Source organism: Mustelus asterias, chromosome 2 (genome assembly GCF_964213995.1).
Source record: "Mustelus asterias chromosome 2, sMusAst1.hap1.1, whole genome shotgun sequence".
In the NCBI taxonomy this organism is placed as follows: Eukaryota; Metazoa; Chordata; class Chondrichthyes; order Carcharhiniformes; family Triakidae; genus Mustelus; species Mustelus asterias.
The window spans coordinates 62,087,518-62,107,779 of NC_135802.1; the positions used below are offsets into that span (position 1 = coordinate 62,087,518).

General features: G+C 41.7%; 1 protein-coding gene across 2 annotated transcripts in view; it reads right to left on the reverse strand.

The window, feature by feature from the left end:
- lancl2 (LanC lantibiotic synthetase component C-like 2 (bacterial)) overlaps positions 1-7,206 on the reverse strand; it is a 61,747-nt gene extending 54,541 nt beyond the window's left edge. For both annotated transcript variants that reach the window (XM_078236302.1, XM_078236293.1), the window contains exon 1: positions 6,706-7,206. In XM_078236302.1, the coding sequence (XP_078092428.1) occupies positions 6,706-6,888 (183 nt within the window). In that variant the 5' untranslated portion in view covers positions 6,889-7,206. The remainder of the gene's footprint in view (positions 1-6,705) is intronic.
- Positions 7,207-20,262: the final 13,056 nt, after the last annotated feature.

Below are 20,262 nucleotides of genomic sequence, written 5' to 3' on the forward strand. Positions count from 1 at the left end.
AATCATGTTGGTCCTTTTGAAAAATTTTTGAGCAGCCTAGAAGTTGAAGATACTACTGGAGTACATGGGTCTGTAGCAAGCTGAATTGCTTAGTTTCAAGATAATGCTTTGCAATAAGCCCAAATAGTTTTTTCATTTTTGGAACATAATGTCTAAAACAAAAATGGGCTTTTAAGTGTCTCATGCCAAGTTTGTAAAAGAAGAAGTCAACATGCCAGACATCAAGGAAATTAACACAATCAGGGTCAAGAACTTACCAAAATTAATGCAAGTGACAATAATAAAAACAAAAACGATACCAGAGAATGACAACTTCCCAGGACCAGATTTCCTCGATTTCCATCCTAGACTTTAAAGCAAGTGGGTGAGAAGATTGAAGATGCCCTAAATTTGTCAAGTTTTCTTTGTGAGGGAACCATTTTTTAAAATTGGAAATTTGCACACCACTCCGCTATTTTAAAAAAGGTGAGATGGACAAAACAGAAAATTAGACTAGTTAGCCTAACTCCTCAGATGGGTAGAAAACATTTGTTAAAGTATTGGGCAGAAAGTGGCAGTGTACATTGAAATGTAACATCAAGAGATATGATAGATTAAGTGAATGAGCACAATTGAAGCAAATGGATTTCAACACAGGCAAATCTGAGGTTATCCACTTTGGGCCTAAAAATAATGGAAGAAGTTACTTTCTAAAAGGCTAGAAATAATGGTAGGCCAAAGAAAAACTTGGGAGACACAGCTACAATTTATGACATTTTAACAGTGAGACTGTGCATGTCACATAACTGATGTTAGCAACAGTTAACATATTTACTGTGCCCACAAAACAATGCATCAAAATTTCTGTGGTGAGCAAAATGCTGATTTTGTATCCACACAAACTGCAGCAAAAAATAGAAAATTGCTTGACTTCCAAAAGGGTATTTCATTAAAGTTCCAAAGCTGTGGCATTCAGGACAAAACTTGGGTATGGACAGGGAACTGTCTGAAAGGTAGAAAATGACAAAAGGTTAATGTCAGCTTGGGTGGCAAACACTGACGCTGAAAAGGTAGGGCATCTCAAGGATCAATTTTCAATTCATCACTGCTTCTTGACTATAATCAATGCCTTAGAATATAAAATACAATGCAAGTTGGTTAAATTTTCAATTAATATTGGAGTTGAAGGACTACAGGATGAGCTAGAAAAGTACAGCAAGAGCTATTTAGTCTTGGTCACTGAGAAAATTCAAACATTGGCAGTGCAGAGGGCAGCCAAATGGCTGATATTTAGTTGTATGCATTTAATTTATCTGGAAAAACTTAAGATCCTTGGGCTTTTCAGTCTGGGACAGAAGGCAATCGAGATGTGATCTTATAAAGCTATACAAAAAAAAAAATAGCACAGTAAGAATTAATCCAAAACACTGCTTTAAATTGAAAAGTGGAAACAGGACAGAGGCAGGGGTACAAGTTAAATGGTTATTTTCTCAGAGGAAGTTCATGAAAGGATCAACCAATATTTATCCTAGAATCCCCTTGCTAACAGTACTGTGGGTATACCTACACCACATGGATTGCAGCGACGCAGCTTATCACGATCTTCTCAAGGGCAATAAGTCTTGACTGAGCCAGCAACATCCAATTCCGATGAATGGATATTATAAAAAAGTTTAACTTTTCAAAAGCAAAGTGTCAGGGCAAAAGATCCCAAAATTGTTTAAGACATGACAAGAAGTTTGCCTACAGTTACAGATATCATAGAATCCCTACAGTGCAGAATGAGGCCATTTGGCCCATCAAGTCTGCACCAACAACAATCCCACTCAGGCCCCATCCTCGTAACCCCACACATTTACCCCGTTGATCCCTCTGACCTACGCATCCTGGGACACTGAGGGGCAATTTAGCATGGTCAATCCCCTTAACCTGTTGTTCTGGATTGATGAATTTAGATGTTCCAAACCTTCCTCATCTGTAAATATTTTTTGTGATCATTGATCTGAGCCAATTTCCCCCTTTTCTTCTCCCCCCAAATTAACATGATTTATTTAAAAAAGTTGCCTCCTTTAACATTTTAGTGTTGTGTAAATAAATGTCCCAAGACACTGGAATATGATAAAGCAACATTAGACGCCAAATTACACAATATTGGGGCGACATGGGGGCACAGTGGTTACCACTGCTGCCTCTCAGCTCCAGGGACCTGGGTTCCATTCCCGGCTTGGGTGACTGTCTATGTGGAGTTTGCACAATCTCTGTCTGCATGGGTTTCCTCCAGGTACTCCAGTATCCTCCTACAGTCCAAAGATGTGTGGGTAAGGTTGATTGGCCAGGATAAATTGACCCTAGTGTCAAGGAACATTAGCAGGGCAAATATGAGGAGTTACAGGCTGTTCTCTGGTAAGGATGTAAAATGGAAAGTGGGAGGCCTTCAAAAGGAGAAATTTTGAGAGTGCAGAGTTTGTATGTTCCTGTCAGGATTAAAGGCAAAGTAAATAGGAATAAAGGAACCTTGGTTCTCGAGGGAGATTGTAACACTGATTAAGAGGAAGAGAGGATGTATGAAATGCACAGGCAGCAAGGAACAGATCAGATGCTCGAGGAGTATAAAAAGTGCAAGAAGCTACTTAAGAGGGAAATCAGGAGGGCTAAAAGAAGACACGAGGTTGCTTTGGCAGACAGAGTGAAGGAAAATCCAAAGAGCTTCTATAGGTATGTTAGGAGCAAAAGGATAGTGAGGGATAAAATTGGTCCTCTTGAAGACCAGAGTGGTAGACTGTGTATGGAACCAAAAGAGATGGGGGAAGATACTAAATGGTTTTTTTTGTATCCGCATTTACTGAAGAAACGGGCATGGAGTCTACGGAAATAGGGCAAACAGGTAGGGAGGTCATGGAACCTTTACAGATTAAAGGGGAGGAGGTGCTCGCTGTCTTGAGGCAAATCAGAGTGGATAAATCCCCAGGACCAGACAGGGTATTCCCACGGACCTTGAGGGAAGCGAGTGTTGAACTGGCCCTGGCAAACATATTTAAAATGTCAGTATTCACGGGGGAGGTGCCGGATGATTGGAGGGTGGCTCATGTTGTTCCGCTGTTTAAAAAAGGTTCCAAAAGAAATCCGGGAAATTATAGGCCAGTAAGTTTGACACCGGTGGTGGGCAAGTTATTGGAAGGTGTGATAAGGGATAGGATCTACAAATATTTGGATAGACAGGGACTTATTAGGGAGAGTCAACATGGCTTTGTGTGTGGTAGGTCATGTTTGACCAATCTATTAGAGTTTTTCGAGGAGGTTACCAGGAAAGTGGATGAAGGGAAGGCGGTGGATGTTGTCTACCTGGATTTCAGCAAGGCCTTTGACAAGGCCCCTCATGGGAGGTTAGTTAGGAAGGTTCAGTCGCTAGGTATACATGGGGAGGTAGTAAATTGGATTAGACACTGGCTCAGTGGAAGAAGCCAGAGAGTGGTTGTGGAGGATTGCTTCTGAGTGGAGGCCTGCGACTAGTGGTGTGCCACAGGGATCGGTGTTGGGTCCATTGTTGTTTGTCATCTATATCAATGATCTGGATGATAATGTGGTAAATTGGATCAGCAAATTTGCTGATGATACAAAGATTGGAGGTTTTCTTAAATGTTAAAAGTGACCCTGCAGGAAGGTTTTCAAAGCTTGCAGAGGGATTTGGACCAACTAGAAAAATGGGCTGAAAAATGGCAAATGGAATTTAGCGCAGACAAGTGTGAGATATTGCACATTGGAAGGACAAACCAAAGTAGAACGTACAGGGTAAATGGTAGGACTCTGAAGAGTGCAGTTGAACAGAGGGATCTGGGAATACAGGTACAGAATTCCCTAAAAGTGACATCACAGGTGGATAGGGTCGTAAAAAGTGCCTTTGGTACATTGGCCTTTATAAATCGGAGTATCGAGTATAAAAGCTGGGAGTGTTATGGTAAGGTTATATAAGGCATTGGTGAGGCCCAATTTGGAGTATTGTGTACAGTTTTGGTCACCTAGTTACAGGAAGGATGTAAATAAGGTTGAAAGAGTGCAGAGAAGGTTCACAAGGATGTTGCCGGGACTTGAGAAGCTGAGTTAGAGAGAGATTGAATAGGTTGGGACTTTATTCCCTGGAGCGTAGAAGATTGAGGGGAGATTTGATAGAGGTGTATAAGATTTTGATGGGTATAGAGTGAATGCAAGCAGGCTTTTTCCGCTGAGGCCAGGGGAGAAAAAAACCAGAGGGCATGGGTTAAGGGTGAAAGGAGAAAAGTTTAAAGGAAATATTAGGGGGAGCTTCTTCACGCAGAGAGTGGCGAGAGTGTGGAATGAGCTGCCAGATAAAGTGGTAAATGCAGGGTCACTTTTAACATTTAAGAAAAACTTGGACGGGTTCATGGATGAGAGGGGTGTGGAGGGATACGGTCCAAGTGCAGGTCAGTGGGACTAGGCAAAAAATGGTTCGGCACAGACAAGAAGGGCCAAAAGGCCTGTTTCTGAGCTGTAATTTTCTATGGTTCTATGGGGACAGGGTAGGATTGTTGTCAGTGCAGACTCGATGGGCCAAATGGCCTCCTTCTGTACTGTAGGGGTTCCATGAATATCAGAGCAGAAAGCCATAAGCTTGGTCAAGAGATGGTTCTTAAGAAAATCTTAAAGGAACAGAAGGCATCCAGCTTCCAGAAAAAAAATGATCAAGTTGCCTAGGAGGTAAACAATAGAACAGGGTCAACCAGAAGTTAATTATAGGGTTGTGTAGGTTCCTGGATCTGTGTTGCAAGCAGTTCGAGTTTAGTTAGTTTTGAGCACAATAAATGCAGGGGACATCTCTTTCCCAAAGAGTTCAGAGGAAATTGTGTTTGCGATGGTTTTTTAAAAAAGCTGCTTTTTAAAAAAACAACAGATAACTGAAGGACTTCATTACTTGATAGTTGAACTTTTGGGATAACCAAACTGAGAAAGAGATTAATATGCAAGACTCCAGAGTTTAAGAATATTAGAATCAGGAGTGTTCTGACCAAAGGTCACGATGTTGAAAATGCAAGCAACACCCAGGCTAAATAAGGAGTCAACAACCATGGGACAGTTGAAGATTTAGAGGGGAAATCTTACTAGAGGTAAGCAGCAGGCCCAAGAAATCTCAATCTTTATATAAACTTTTGAAATAGTACTCAGACCAAATGGTTAATCTTCCAATTTCTGACAAGTACATGATTTGAGTTACTGCGAGTGCAAGTCAAATGTGTAGAGTAGCAGACAAGGCTATGGACCAAATGCTAGAAAATGGATAAGAATAGATCAGTGCTTGATGGCCAGCACAGACACAATGGACCAAAGGGCCTCTTCCTGTGCTGTAAAACTCATGATGGAGAAGGAAACTAGTCTAGATTACAATTATGTTCATAATACTCTTAAAACCTATACTGAATGTGGTTATAAATATTTTTGTTCCTTTGGTTTCTGTCTAGTAAAAATATTTTTGCTTTAAACTAGAATGTTGTGGCCTCATTCCTTTAGTAAATACCAAAGTGGCAGAGTGGTTAGCACTGCTGCCTCACAGCACCAGGGACCCAGGTTCGATTCCTGGCTTGGGTCACTGCCTGTGTGGAATCTGCATGGGATTCCTCCGGATGCTCCAGTTACCTCCCAAAGTCCAAATTGGCTATGCTAAATTCTCCCTCAGTGTACCTGAACAGGCGCCAGAGCATGGCAACTCAGGGATTTTCACAGTAATGTCACTGGTGTTAATGTTTGCCTACTTATGAAACTAATAAATAAACTTAAATATTTCAGATGCCCCAATCATGTGGAAAAAATGCTGTGCTATCAGATGTCATAGCATGTCGATGAGAAATAGGAAGGATCTATCCTTGGCAGACACCGGAGGTTAGCAGTGTAGAAGCATGAAGAGAAACAGGTGATATTCTGGTTGTGATCAGATGGATAAGAATGGAACTAGGTGAGAGTGTTTCCACCTAGCTGCATGACAATGGGGAGGTGTTGGAGGAGGATGGCATGGCCAACAATGTCAGAGGCTGCAGTCAGGTCCTGGGGAAGGAGGAATATTTTACCTTTGTCCTCTTTTTAGGTCAAACCAAACCAAATAAACAAACTCAGATTAAATCAGGACAAAGTAAAAGGGGCAGCTACCCAAAAAGGAGGGGGAACAGCCCGAACAGAAATCAAAGTACAAAGGAAACTTAAAAACATCAAATTAAAATGTGATTATTAGAGTCAATAATGCACCCCAACCCCTGCAAACCATAGGATTGTATTTGTGACTTTAACTGTGTACACATTTAGTCAGACATCCCACTGCAGCCCTGGAAGAATTCGACAAGACGACCAGAACACCCCAGTGTGCACTGGCATCAAGGCCAGCTCCAGGGGTTGGATAATGTTTTGGGCTGCAGTAACTTCACATTTCCTGTAACATTGCCAGTCACCAGTTTCAGCGGCCGATTTAAAAGAAATAAATACAGGATCCCCCCCGTTCCTCCTCCCCCTTCAATGCCGAGAAGGGAGGGAGTCGCGGGGACAAATCACAAACCCAAAAGGGACGGGCTGCGGAGGGTCAGCGGCGATGTATATATTTTCCCTGTCGGGAGTTGGGGGGGGGGGGGGGGGTGGGAAAGAGAGAGACAGCTCCTCCCGCTCGCCCGGGCGGTCAGAGGCCTCCCCGCCATCCCCTCTTTAACAGTGTTGTGATTGTGCCTCCATTACCTTGCCCTGCGGGTCGAAGCAGTCGGCCGCCTCCTCTTGCTGCTGCTCAGCCCCGGCTGTGGTGCTGCTGCTACTGCTGCTGCTGGCGGCCCCATTGCCCCTGCTGTCCGGGTACGGGTTACAGAACGAGCGCTCCTCCATCTCCATCTCCGACTTCAACCGTTTGGACATGGTCTCTCCCATCACACCCCGGGGCTACGGGGGCCCGAGCGGGACAAAAGGGGCGGCTCGCGAGCGGGGCGGGCGGACCGACCTGGCTCGCGCTCTCCTTCCCTCCGCCCCGGGGACAGGCAGCAGCGACAGCGCGAGGCGCCCAACCGCCCGCCTGGGACACTGTCCCTCTCGCGCCCAAACGCCCGCCTGGGACACTGTCACTGTCCCTCTCGCGCCCAACAGCCCGCCTGGGACACTGTCGCCCTCGCGCCTCTCACTGCCACTGGGAGGAGGAGGTGCTCCTCTACAGCGGGTGCACCGTCTGCTCTCTCTACACAACACAAAATCAGCAGCCACTCCCTCTCTCTCCTATTTAATGTGTTCCTAAACCCTGGCTAAGTGTCAGACTCCGCACACACAAAGCCAGGTTGTAAACAGTCCTGACCATCACCCCCACTCAATTAATTTGCAAGTCAATCATTCGTAACCTTTGAATCAACAACCTCCTCCCAAATTCACTTATTTCCTCCTGGCTTTAATCACCTTCACGCAATTAATATGCAAGTCAATCGTTCCTAACCTTTGAATCAGCACCATTCCCCCCATTCACTTATTTCCTCATGGCTTTAATTAAAATGCGCTGGCCACCCCCAAATTATTTCACCCCTCGTATTTTGCACTGCAACATAGTATGCCCTTCAAATGTGTGTCGGTGAGCTGTTTTATATCAAAAGAATACAGCTAGTGCACGTTTATTCCGTTTCTTCCTTACTAAATACAATGCAGCATGCACAAGTCACCATGGTTTTCCACAGCTATTAAGTGACTATATTAGGTTTAATTTTCTCAACATATACTACAGCATTTTTCCCTATCAGTAAAACATAACCCGTGTCGCTAACACTTTTTTCATAATTAAGACAGTCTGCATAAAACGATGTGCTTTATTCTCCCACATCCTTTATTTTAATAAAAACTCGAAGAATTGTGTTTGCATTTTTTTAATGCTGGTTTCTTCAAAGCAGGGTCGTATTACAATCTGCTCTTTCTTATGCTAACAGAACACCACAGTCCACTTTCTAGCGCAGGAACCGTATCGCCTGTTGTATTGACAATGCAAACAAGCCCTTCCATTTCTATTTAATCTCACATCAAACACCCTAGAGATCATAGTGACAGATCGTTCCGTTTTAGAAAACTAATTGAGGTACGAGATATTCAGGAAGGATTTTCACGAATTACTTTTCTATCTTGTTTTACTGTTGTAATACAGATGAGTTAGTGAAGGGGGTTGGGCAGCTTCACAGAGCCATCAAGCTGTATGAGGACAGACATTGCTCGACCGCTGGACCACTCACTACTCAACTGGACAGATGGCGCTTTTCTTATTTCTAATGCATCACTCTCAATTCTACCTCAAGCAGTAAATTCATTTTTTTATGTTTTTTGCGCTGAATAAATTTTATTTCATCCAAATACAACAATTTTTTGTTTTTTTTCCTCCAATTTTCTTTCTGATTTTCTTCCTTCTCCTTCCTCTTCTGAAGATGATCGTTTATAATAGGGTAAAGTTTCAAGGGCAGCAGCAACCTTTTGCTACCTCACTTCAAATTAATGGAAATTGAAAGATTTTTGGGCTATGGCACCTATTACAACCGAACCCGAAACTGTACTTAACTGTGGTCCACGTGTGTGGTCTTTCAGCTGTGCTGGCTAGATACTGTGTCACATTTTCCCCATCTGAGTAGCACCGAGGTTAACTGAAGCATCATTCTATCTTATCTGAATAATTAACAGATTAGACAATTAACTGGGATTTTATGGGGTTTTAATTTGTTTTTTCAGGGGAGGAGGGTGTAGTTGGTTAGGCCAGCATTTATTGCTCATTCCTAACTGCCCTTGAAAAAGTGGTGATGAACCATTCTCTTGAGTCACTGCAGTCCATATGGTGTAGGTACACCCACAGTGCTGTTAGGAAGGGAGTTCCAGGATTTTGACCCAGTGACAGGTGAAGGAGCGATGATATAGTTCTAAGTCAGGATGGTGTGTGGCTTGGAGGAGAATTTGTAGGTGGTGCTGTTCCTGTTCATCTGTTGCCCTTGTCCTTCAAGGTGATGGAGATATGTGTGGCTCACTCACATCAATTATCAGTCCACTTAATCGTTCAATCTTTATGGCTACCAAATAATTTATGGCAAAACTATTGTCTGCATTTTCTACTGAATATTTAACTAGCAAGACTGTTTGCAGTAGAATCAACAGCAGGGTTATATGATTAGATTGGCATTCAACCAAGAACCACTGTAGTATTATAAAATCAGAATTTGTAAATTCACTTTGATTTCGTCCCTAACATCAGTTCAAAGGATTGATTGTACATTCATATATCGGTACATAGTAATAATATATATGAACATAAGTTAATCTACTGAATGGCATCAGTCTAATCTGTTCTCGGACTTTCAACTCATACCATTAAGTAGATTTTCAATGCGTCTGACTGTTTGAATAAAGTAAGAGTTTTAACAACACCAGGTTAAAGTCCAACAGGTTTATTTGGTAGCAAATGCCATTAGCCACTACCAAATAAACCTGTTGGACTTTAACCTGGTGTTGTTAAAACTCTTACTGTGTTTACCCCAGTCCAACGCCGGCATCTGCACATCATGTTTGAATAAAGCCACTTATGGCACGTGAACTATCTCAATGCAATCCAGAGCATATTTTTTGTTGATAGGAATGTTGAACTCTATGGGTGCAATCTTCTGGCACTTCATGCCGGGCAGGATCTTCAGGTTACGCCGACAGCACACACCCGCCACGTGTATCCCAGCAGTGTGGGGTGGAATTGACAGTGGTGGGACCAGAAATTCCTACCACTAGCATGACACCTCCTGCTGCCGAGATAAACGCCGTGGGGAGACTGGAGAATCCCGGTGTACGGGCGCGAACTTCCGGCTCTGTGGTTTCCCGGCGTGGGTGGAATCAATGGGAAATTCCATTGACAGTGGTGGAACCAGAAGATCCTGCCGCCTGCCAACAACATGACACCTCCCGGCACTGAGAAGAATGCCGTGGGGAGGCCAGAGAATCAAGACAACAGGTTTTGAAGGAAACTCTGGTGTATAAGGGTATCATTTCAGTCCTCTATGTTTTAATTCCGCTGAGCTAAAATAAGTGGATATGAGGTGATTTTGTGCTCTACTGCATCATGAAATTCACTCTAAGGAAACCTTGATCTTATTTTCCTGAGCAACATGAACATTTGTGTCTCTACAGCTACAATAACATCTTTATATATTGCTTTTAACAATATAAAACATCTCTGGGTTCTGTACAGGATCAATATAAAACAAAATAGGACATAGGAGACACATCAGGCAATATTAAGTTAGATTACCAAAAAGAAGTAATTAACACATGTCTGAAAGGTAGCAACTAAAGCTTGAGAGGCCTGAGGACAGATACCTTGGAAGGTTGTGGAGTCAGAGAAGATTACAAAGATAGGGAGAGATTTACAAAAAAGGATGAGAATTTAAAAATCAATATGACTGGGTGCCAATGTAGGTCAGCGAGTACAGAGATTATAGGTGAACATGACTTGGTGTGAGTTAAAATATGGGCAGCAGAGTTTTGGATGATCTCCACTTTACAGAGGGTAAATGTGGGAGATCAGCCAGTAGTGCATTGGAATAATCATATCGAGAGGTAACAAAGGCATGGATAAGATTTCAGCAGCAGATGAGCTGAGACAGGGGCAAAGTCAGGCAATGTTACAGAGATGGAAATAGATGATCTTGCTGATGCTGTGACTATGTGAATGGAAGCTAGTTTTGGGGTCAAATAAGAGACCAAGTTTGCAAACAGACCAGTTTATTCTGATTGGGAGAGGGATGCTGTCACAGAGATGTGGATGAAAGTAATTAACCAAAATTAAGATGTTGCAGATTTCTTTTCATGAGCTCAATATCAACCATTAGCACCGCTGGGGTGCGCACGGCCTGAAAATCCCACCCAACTGTTGTTTCTGATTCTCAGATTAACAATAGTAACACGTCAGGCATGATCTAATTGAATGGTGGAACACGCTCAAGAGGCTTCTGTTGCTTTGCTCTTCTAGCCATGGTTAGATGTTGCTTTCCTTATTATACTGTGACTACCTTTATAAACATTAAGGAGAGAAAAGAATTAGAGAGGGAAGGGTATTGAATTATGATCCTGACTATATTGACGACTTATTCTTTGAATTGAAGTGTGGCTAATGATGTAAATAATAGAATCACTTATTCCATGTCTTGTACAATGTCTTACTATTGCTTCTTAAATTTCCAATTAGGTGCAAGATCAAAATTTGAATTAATCTTGAAATGAACATAAGGAGGCCTGTGACCAGTGGTGTGCATCAGGAATCAGTGCTGGGTCCACTGTTATTTGTCATTTATATTAATGATTTGGATGAGAATATAGGAGGCATGGTTAGTAAGTTTGCAGATGACACCAAGATTGGTGACATAGTGGACAGTGAAGAAAGTTATCTCCGATTGCAATGGGATCTTGATCAATTGGGCCAGTGGGCTGATGAATGGCAGATAGAGTTTAATTTAGATAAATGCGAGGTGATGCATTTTGGTAGATTGAACCAGGGCAGGATTTACTCAGTTAATGATAGGGCATTGGGGAGAGTTACAGAACAAAGAGATCTAGGGGTACATGTTTATAGCTCCTTGAAAGTGGAGTCACAGGTGGACAGAGTGGGGTGAAGAAGACATTCGGCATGCTTGGTTTCTTCGGTCAGAACATTGAATACAGGAGTTGGGACGTCTTGTTGAAGTTTTACAAGACATTGGTAAGGCCACATTTGGAATACTGTGTGCAGTTCTGGTCATCCTATTATAGAAAGGATATTATTAAATTAGAAAGAGTGCAGAAAAGATTTACTAGGATGCTACCCGGACTTGATGGTTTGAGTTATAAGGAGAGGCTGGATAGACTGGGACTTTTTTCCCTGGAGCGTAGGAGGCTGAGGGGTGATCTTATGGAGATCTATAAAATAATGAGGGGCACAGGTCAGCTAGATAGTCAATATCTTTTCCCAAAGGTAGGGGAGTCTAAAACTAGAGGGTATAGGTTTAAGGTGAGAGGGGAGAGATACAAAAGGGTCCAGAGGGGCAATGTTTTCACACAGAGGATGGTGAGTGTCTGGAACAAACTGTCAGAGGTAGTAGTAGAGGCAGGTACAATTTTGTCTTTTAAAAAGCATTTAGATAGTTACATGGATAAGATGGGTATATAGAGATATAGGCCAAATGGGGGCAATTGGGATTAGCTTAGGGGTTTAAAAAAAGGCGGCATGGACAAGTTGGGCCGAAGTGCCTGTTTCTATGCTGTAAACCTCTATGACTCTATGACTCTAAGACACTTAGATAATGATACGGTGTGATTTCAGATCTAAAGTTGGCTTGCACAAAAATGCAGACAAATCCAGACCTCTCAGTTAATAAACTGACAATAAAAATATAGTAAGAAGTCGCACAACACCAGGTTAAAGTCCAACAGGTTTATTTGGTAACACAAGCTTTCGGAATGTTGCTCCAAAAGCTTATGCTACCAAATAAACTTGTTGGACTTTAACCTGGTGTTGTGAGACTTCTTACTGTGCTTAATACCCCAGTCCAACGCCGGCATCTCCACATAATAAAAATATACCCACTAAGGAGGTAAACATTCTGAAGATAGTCAAAACAAATATTGCAGTGTGTTAGTTATTCAGATAAATGATCAATTCAAATTCAATGCTATAACTTCTCCTGATACATAGAAGACACACTATTCTTTATTTTTTTATACCCAAGATGAGCTTCTGACCTCATATTTGTGCCATTGCTAAGACCGTCTATTTCCATCTCTATAACATTGCTTGACTTTGCCTCTGTCTCAGCTCATTTTCTGTTGAAAGTCTCATTCAAGCCTTTGTTATCTCTACGCATGATCCTGGTTGGTCTTCAATGCTCTACCCTTTGTAAACTTGAGGTTATCCGAAACTGTGTTATCTGTGCCTTAACTTGCACCAAGTCCCATTCACTTATCACCACTGTGCTCACTGAACTACATTAATTCCCAATCAGGCAATTATTGATTTAAAATTCTCATCTTATTTTCAAATCCCTTAATTCTTTCCAACCTCCCTATCTCTGTAATCTCTTTCAGCTCCACAACCCTTTGAGATAACTACAGTCCTTTAATTAAGCCTCCAAAGCATTCCTAATATTGATTACTCCAGCATTGATGGCTGTCATCAGTTGCCTAGGCCTTAAACTCTGGAATATCCTGTCTACACCTCCTCTGTCTCTCTATGTCACTTGCTTTCTTTAAGACACTCCAGACAACCTACCTCTTTGACCAAGTTTTTGGTCCTAATATTCCTTACGTGGCTCAGTGTCATGTAATGCTCTTGTGAGGTGTCTTGGGATGTTTTATTATGGTAAAGGCATTATATAATTATAATTTGTTTTGTTTTATAGATTCTATTTCAATACACCCCTCTACAATAATTTTCCAAGACACGGGAAAACTGTCCCTCCTTTTCTTCACTCAGGGTTGCTAATTCAAGCCTGTTAAACTTGTAAGCCCGTGTTTTATTAATGTTTACAAACCAAAGCCATCTTGCCATCTAGAAGATCATCTGATTTTCTCATTATCTTATTCTTTTCCATAACTGTATAAGAATACAGCCATACAAACAATACATAACAAATCTTTGTCTTTGTCCTGTGTTATTCTTACTGTTCATTCTTATACCATAGTGGGGTTTTTTTTGAATAACCCTGGTTCATATTTTATAATTAAGTAATGAGGATTCTGCATCAGTAAAACTGCCTGTTTTCCCATTCTCAAAATCATACCATTTAAAACCAGTAGAACTGCAAATTAAAGAGAAATTTTAAACAATATCTTCAAAATATGAAGTAGTTTGTAACTCCTGTAGGCACAGAGGAAAACTTTGAGAGGGATTCTGATCACACTGAAAAGTACGTTTTGCAGAGTATGAAAGAGTTTTCCAGCATTTCCTGTTTTTATTTTGTTATGAAAGAATTAATCCTCCCTGTCTGGACTCTGGTATCTGTGCCCTCTTCAGTGGAGGTTGTCAAAATAGTTTTTCCTTTAATCAGAAATGAAGACTTCATTTTATTGCCCTAGTAGGCAGCACTCTCAGACTTAGTCATGCCAATGTCCAAAGGGCATAGTTTAAATGCAATATTTCCAGGTAATCAAGCTGGATTTGAAACCTACAACCAAGGCTTTGAATTTAGAGAAAGACTGCACCAATACATTATAACATGGGGAAATACTGCTGTGTCATTGTTGGTTGCTCAAAGTTAACAGCTTCTGCTACAGACCACTGCAGGAGAAAAATCACACTCTTAGGTATAGGTTTTAACTGGGCTTTGCTTGCTTTTAATAAAACAGTTTAGATTCCCAAATGTCTTCGTCTGTTTCAAATGAAGGCACATGGTTTGACTGACATGATTGCTTCAACAATCTTTGACTCTGCGAACTGTACTATTGATTTAACAAATTTCAATGAATGTGGTTTGAAATCCTCTGACAATTTTAGTTACGTTCTCCCAGTAGTGTACAAGACTGAATGTAATTAAACATTTGAATAATTTAAGCACAGTTGACAGTATGAAGGGCAAATCGTGCCTCACAAATTTGGTAGAATTTTTTGAGGAGGTAACTAGGTGTGTTGATGAAGGTAGGGCGGTTGATGTCATATACATGGATTTTAGTAAGGCGTTTGATAAGGTCCCCCATGGTCGGCTTATGATGAAAGTAAGGAGGTGTGGGATAGAGGGAAAGTTGGCCGATTGGATAGGTAACTGGCTATCTGATCGAAGACAGAGGGTGGTGGTGGATGGAAAATTTTCGGACTGGAGGCAGGTTGCTAGCGGAGTGCCGCAGGGATCGGTGCTTGGTCCTCTGCTCTTTGTGATTTTTATTAATGACTTAGAGGAGGGGGCTGAAGGGTGGATCAGTAAATTTGCTGATGACACCAAGATTGGTGGAGTAGTGGATGAGGTGGAGGGCTGTTGTAGGCTGCAAAGAGACATAGATAGGATGCAAAGCTGGGCTGAAAAATGGCAAATGGAGTTTAACCCTGATAAATGTGAGGTGATTCATTTTGGTAGGACAAATTTAAATGTGGATTACAGGGTCAAAGGTAGGGTTCTGAAGACTGTGGAGGAACAGAGAGATCTTGGGGTCCATATCCACAGATCTCTAAAGGTTGCCACTCAAGTGGATAGAGCTGTGAAGAAGGCATATAGTGTGTTAGCTTTTATTAACAGGGGGTTGGAGTTTAAGAGCCGTGGGGTTATGCTGCAACTGTACAGGACCTTGGTGAGACCGCATTTGGAATATTGCGTGCAGTTCTGGTCACCTCACTATAAGAAGGATGTGGAAGCGCTGGAAAGAGTGCAGAGGAGATTTACCAGGATGCTGCCTGGTTTGGAGTGTCGGTCTTATGAGGAAAGGTTGAGGGAGCTGGGGCTGTTCTCTCTGGAGCGGAGGAGATTGAGGGGAGACTTAATAGAGGTTTATAAAATGATGAAGGGGATAGATCGAGTGAACGTTCAAAGACTATTTCCTCGGGTGGATGGAGCTATTACAAGGGGGCATAACTATAGGGTTCATGGTGGGAGATATAGGAAGGATATCAGAGGTAGGTTCTTCACGCAGAGAGTGGTTGGGGTGTGGAATGGACTGCCTGCAGTGATAGTGGAGTCAGACACTTTAGGAACATTTAAGCGGTTATTGGATAGGCACATGGAGCACACCAGGATGGTAGGGAGTGGGATAGCTTGATCTTGGTTTCAGATGAAGGTCGGCACAACATCGTGGGCCGAAGGGCCTGTTCTGTGCTGTACTGTTCTATGTTCTATGTTCTATGTGAAGCTGCAGCTGAAGATGATAAAGGACCCAGAGTTGAACCATTAATTCATTTAATTAATCATTTTTGATGCAGTAAACATGTCCTGTGGTTTCTAAAGCAATCTTATTGGTCGATTATGTAAAGGAGTAGTAAATTTGATTTACATAACTTAATGTACATGCAAACTTTATCTGTTATGTCTATAATAATTGTGAGCATAATGTGCTCTTCTCCCATTGAGAATAAAATGTAAAAGAACACACTTTCAGCGAACAGGTCAGGATTTTCTGGTATAGATGCAATTAATCACAGATGGCTCAACATGAGTGCAAAGATCAACTGAAGTATGGTGAGCTGATTGCACATAATTTTCCTTGGTCAACATATTATTGTAATTATTCATAACTGTATTACCACGCAGGTAGCTTAGCAGTAGAGTTGGACAATTGAAATTCAGGTGAAATTCAAAGATATGAGGATTTGGGGAACATTTTTTTTAACAGCCTTTGGTAAGGCTCAAAAGACATTTCAACTTTGTGACTGCTTTGGTAAGCTTAAAAGGGGAAAGAGATAAACAGTGACAGACAAAAATGAGATGTCAGGAAACCTAACGTGCAGGCATAAAAAAAACAGAGTCTGGAAGCATGTGACAGGACAGTAAAGTACAATAGCTGACCTACTGTTTGATGGCTTGAAATGGAGAAACTTGTGAGAATGGTAGTGCTAGTTCCATATCAGGATACTGCCCAAAAGATCAGTATTGCAGCAAATCTGGAAGGAATTGGAGGTAGATTTGATGTTGCAGCTCACTACCTCTGATGGTGGAAGTAGCAGGAAGGCCCATTTAAAAGCCACGTGCTGTCACCACTGATTTTAATCCAGTGATTGGGTGATGGTGGTTCACACCATGCGGGCGGTCGACAAGCACATCCTGAAGCATTAGCTTGCAGGCTCACGATGGGGGTCCCTCGTTCAAAGGCACTCTATACCTGAAAATGGACCCGGCATCAGCAATGGGGTGGCCCATCGAGTGGGCTGCTGAGACAGGCCCCCGCCCTTGTTGCTGAGCTCTGTGAACTACCCTCTCTGAGACAGTCTTCCACAGCATTCATTTGTGCCTGGGTCTCTCCTTGTTCAGAGGCTTTGGGTGGGTGTAGCACTGGCAACATCACTGCCTCACCAGTGGCACTGTTGAGCACAGGAGTCGGGATGCCCTCCACCTCCACAAGATTCTACCCATAAGAGTACAAAAGCAAGTAAATCATGACTAACCTTCACCCTCAATTGAAGTCTTGTGTCCAATTCTGTGCACTACACTTTCGGAAAGATATGAAGGCTTTGGAGAGGGGGCAGGAGACTTATTCCAGCTTCTAGAGATGACCAACTTCAGTAATGTGGATGGATTAGATGAGTTGGGACTATTGTCCCTCGAGAAGAGAATGTTCAGAGGAGATTTGATAGATATATTCAAAATCATGAGTGGTCTGGACAGAGTAGATGGGGAGAACTTGTCCCTCTTGGCAAAAGGATTGAGAAACAGAAGGCACCATGTTAAGGTGAGCAACAAAAAAAAAGCAACATGAAGTAAAATCTTTTTCACACAATGGTTGGGATCGGGAATGATCCACCTGAGAATTTGGTGGAGGCAGATTCAGACATGGCTTTAAAAAGGGAATTGGACAATAATCTGAAGAGAAAACTTTTCAGGGCTACAGGAAAAAGGTCGGGGAGTGGGACTTTTTGAGTTGCTCTTTCAGAGAGCCAACAAAAACATGATAGGCCAAATAGCCTCATTTTTTTGCTGCATCATTCTATAATTCTATAAGTGTCCTTGGCTGCATGCTTGCTACAAGGTTTTGCAAGAAATGATGAGGTCTGCCTCTTGTTTTTGCCATCTTGTGAAGGCAACTCTCTTTGGATATTGTCATGAATGTTGAGACGTACATATCTAAATTTTTCATAACCTATCTCTGTTGTGCCTTCCAACCCTATAATCAAACCTAAAACTCCACATTCAAGATTCCTCCACTCCTGTTTTTGCCCTAGCATTGGCAGATGTGCCATCAGAACACAAGGTGCAATCCTCTAGAAATTCTTCCCTAAATCCACTCATTTTCTCCATCTCCCTTTGTCCCTTTGAACCTCCTTGAAATGTACATACAGATTTTTGATCTACAGAGGAGTTTAGGGTTATGGGGGAAAGTGGTGATAAGGCCACAATCAGACCAGCCATGATCTTATTGAAGGGAAGAGGCAGCTTGATGGACTGAATGCCTTCCTATGCTTCTATTTCTTATCCTGATCATTTATTTGACCAAGTTTTTGGTCAAACAAAGCCTTCATTCTTTGGCTCAGCATTAACTTTTGTCTGATTGTGCCTCTATGAAATGTCTTTAAAGTTTTTAAATGTTAACAGTGCAATATCAATGTAAGTTGGTGTTTGTTGTTGATGATGTTTCCTACTTTACAACAGAAAGCATCACATACAGCAATTGATTAGTCTTCTCCCAAAGAAAATCAGCATTGACATTAGTACAACCGAATTTTACCAAATTAGTTCAAAGTTTATGCATTTCTTTTTAAAAATGCCTCAATAACATTTTTAATGGAATTTATCCAGATGACTATTAACTAACTATAATGTGTTTTACTAGACTTGCCTAATTAAAATTTTGGACTTCTTATTAAAGCTATAAAATTTAATAATTAAACATTTTTACATCAGAACTTGAATATTGCAGAAAAGAGACATATTACCAAAGTTTTTTGTCTTACATTCATCAGAGCAAGCAAAACAAATTACAAATGATCACAACAATTTATAACACAAGAGGAAAGGGTGCTGGTTGGTTGACAAGTTGATTCTGATTGGATAAGGATTTGTCATGGAGAAAGCAGGGAACTATAGGTTCCCCAAGCTCCCAGGTATGTCCAAAATTTTGCAAGGCTTGAATATATTAGTCAGAATTTTCCAGCCGTTCACGTCCTACCACCACTGCAAGCAAGGACGGAGAATTTGGCGCTCAGCCAAATCTCCGTTCACTGCTGCAGGACCAGAGAATCTCACTGCTGTTGAGCGGCTGGAAAATTCTGGCCATTGTTTTAGTTTGCAGAGAACAGTTCCCTGCTGTGAAAATATGTTGCTTCTAGCTAGTGGGGGAGGCGATGGCCTAGTGGTATTATTGCTAGACTATCAATTCAGAAACTCAACTAATGTTCTGAGGTCCTGGCTTCGAATCCCACCACGGCAACTGATGGAATTTGAATTCAATGAAAAATATTAGGGATTTTAGTTAAGTAAGGCAGCATGGTCGGCACAGGCTTGAAGGGCCTGTTCCTGTGCTGTAATTTTCTTTGTTCTAAATGAGCTATGTTATGACCTTGACTGATTGCTTTAAACTGGTTGTTAGTGTAGCGATAGCGCACTTAGGATTGTTCAGCATGTGTTTCCAAATTACAGAATCACATCCAACACTAGGTGTCGTGTTTTGGGTTTTGCAAGTGCGGGTTGGTTGAGTACAGTCTGTACTCTGTCTTTTACTAATAACCAAAGGATCACAAAGGGTCTCAGTGATTCGCTGATCAAATCAGACAGCATGTCCCTTCGGTTGCTCATAATAGGCAGGGTAGAGGCCACACTCAACCAGCCCATGCTTTTAAAACACAAAAGAAAACATCTACTGAAAGATGTGATTCTGTGATCTCCACATCATTCTGTGATTGGACAGTACTTGCTGAATACTCCTGGGTGCACTAATAGCTACACTAACAGCCAATTTAAGATAATCAGTCAAACCCATAAAGTGGCTCATTTACATTTACTAGAAGCAACATTAATTCATATGCAGGAATATTTTCTCTGCTAACAAAAGGAAGATATTCAAACCTTATGCCTTTTTGGAATTACCGGGGAGCTTGCTACAGTTTCTCATTGCTTTCCCAATGGCAACACCTCTTATCAAACAATTAGCAGGCCTTTCTTCTGCAGCATAAATTGTCGCGATTGTTTGAAATTTGACATTCTTGCATTTGTCCAGTTGAGTGCAAGATAAAGAGCATCAGCAAACTACCTCTTTTTTTCATAAGTGTTCTGATCAGTGCAAATTAATTAAAGCAAAAAAAAGGTCAATTCACCAATTCTCCTTCCAGCAGATAGCAGTTCTCAAAGGGAGCCAAAGTGGAACTAAGATAAAAAGCAAAATACTGCGGATGCTGGAATCCGAAACAAAAACAAAAAATGTTGGAAAATCTCAGGCAGGTCTGACAGCATCTGTGGAGAGAGAATAGAGCCAACATTTCGAGTCTGGATGACGTTGCCTCTATTCTCTCTCCACACATGCTGTCAGACCCGCTGAGATTTGTCAGCATTTTCTGTTTTTGCGTCAAAGTGGAACTCCATCGCTGTAAATAAGAACATAGGAATGTAAGAAATAACTGCAAGAGCAGGCCATTCAGCCCTTCGAACCTGCTTT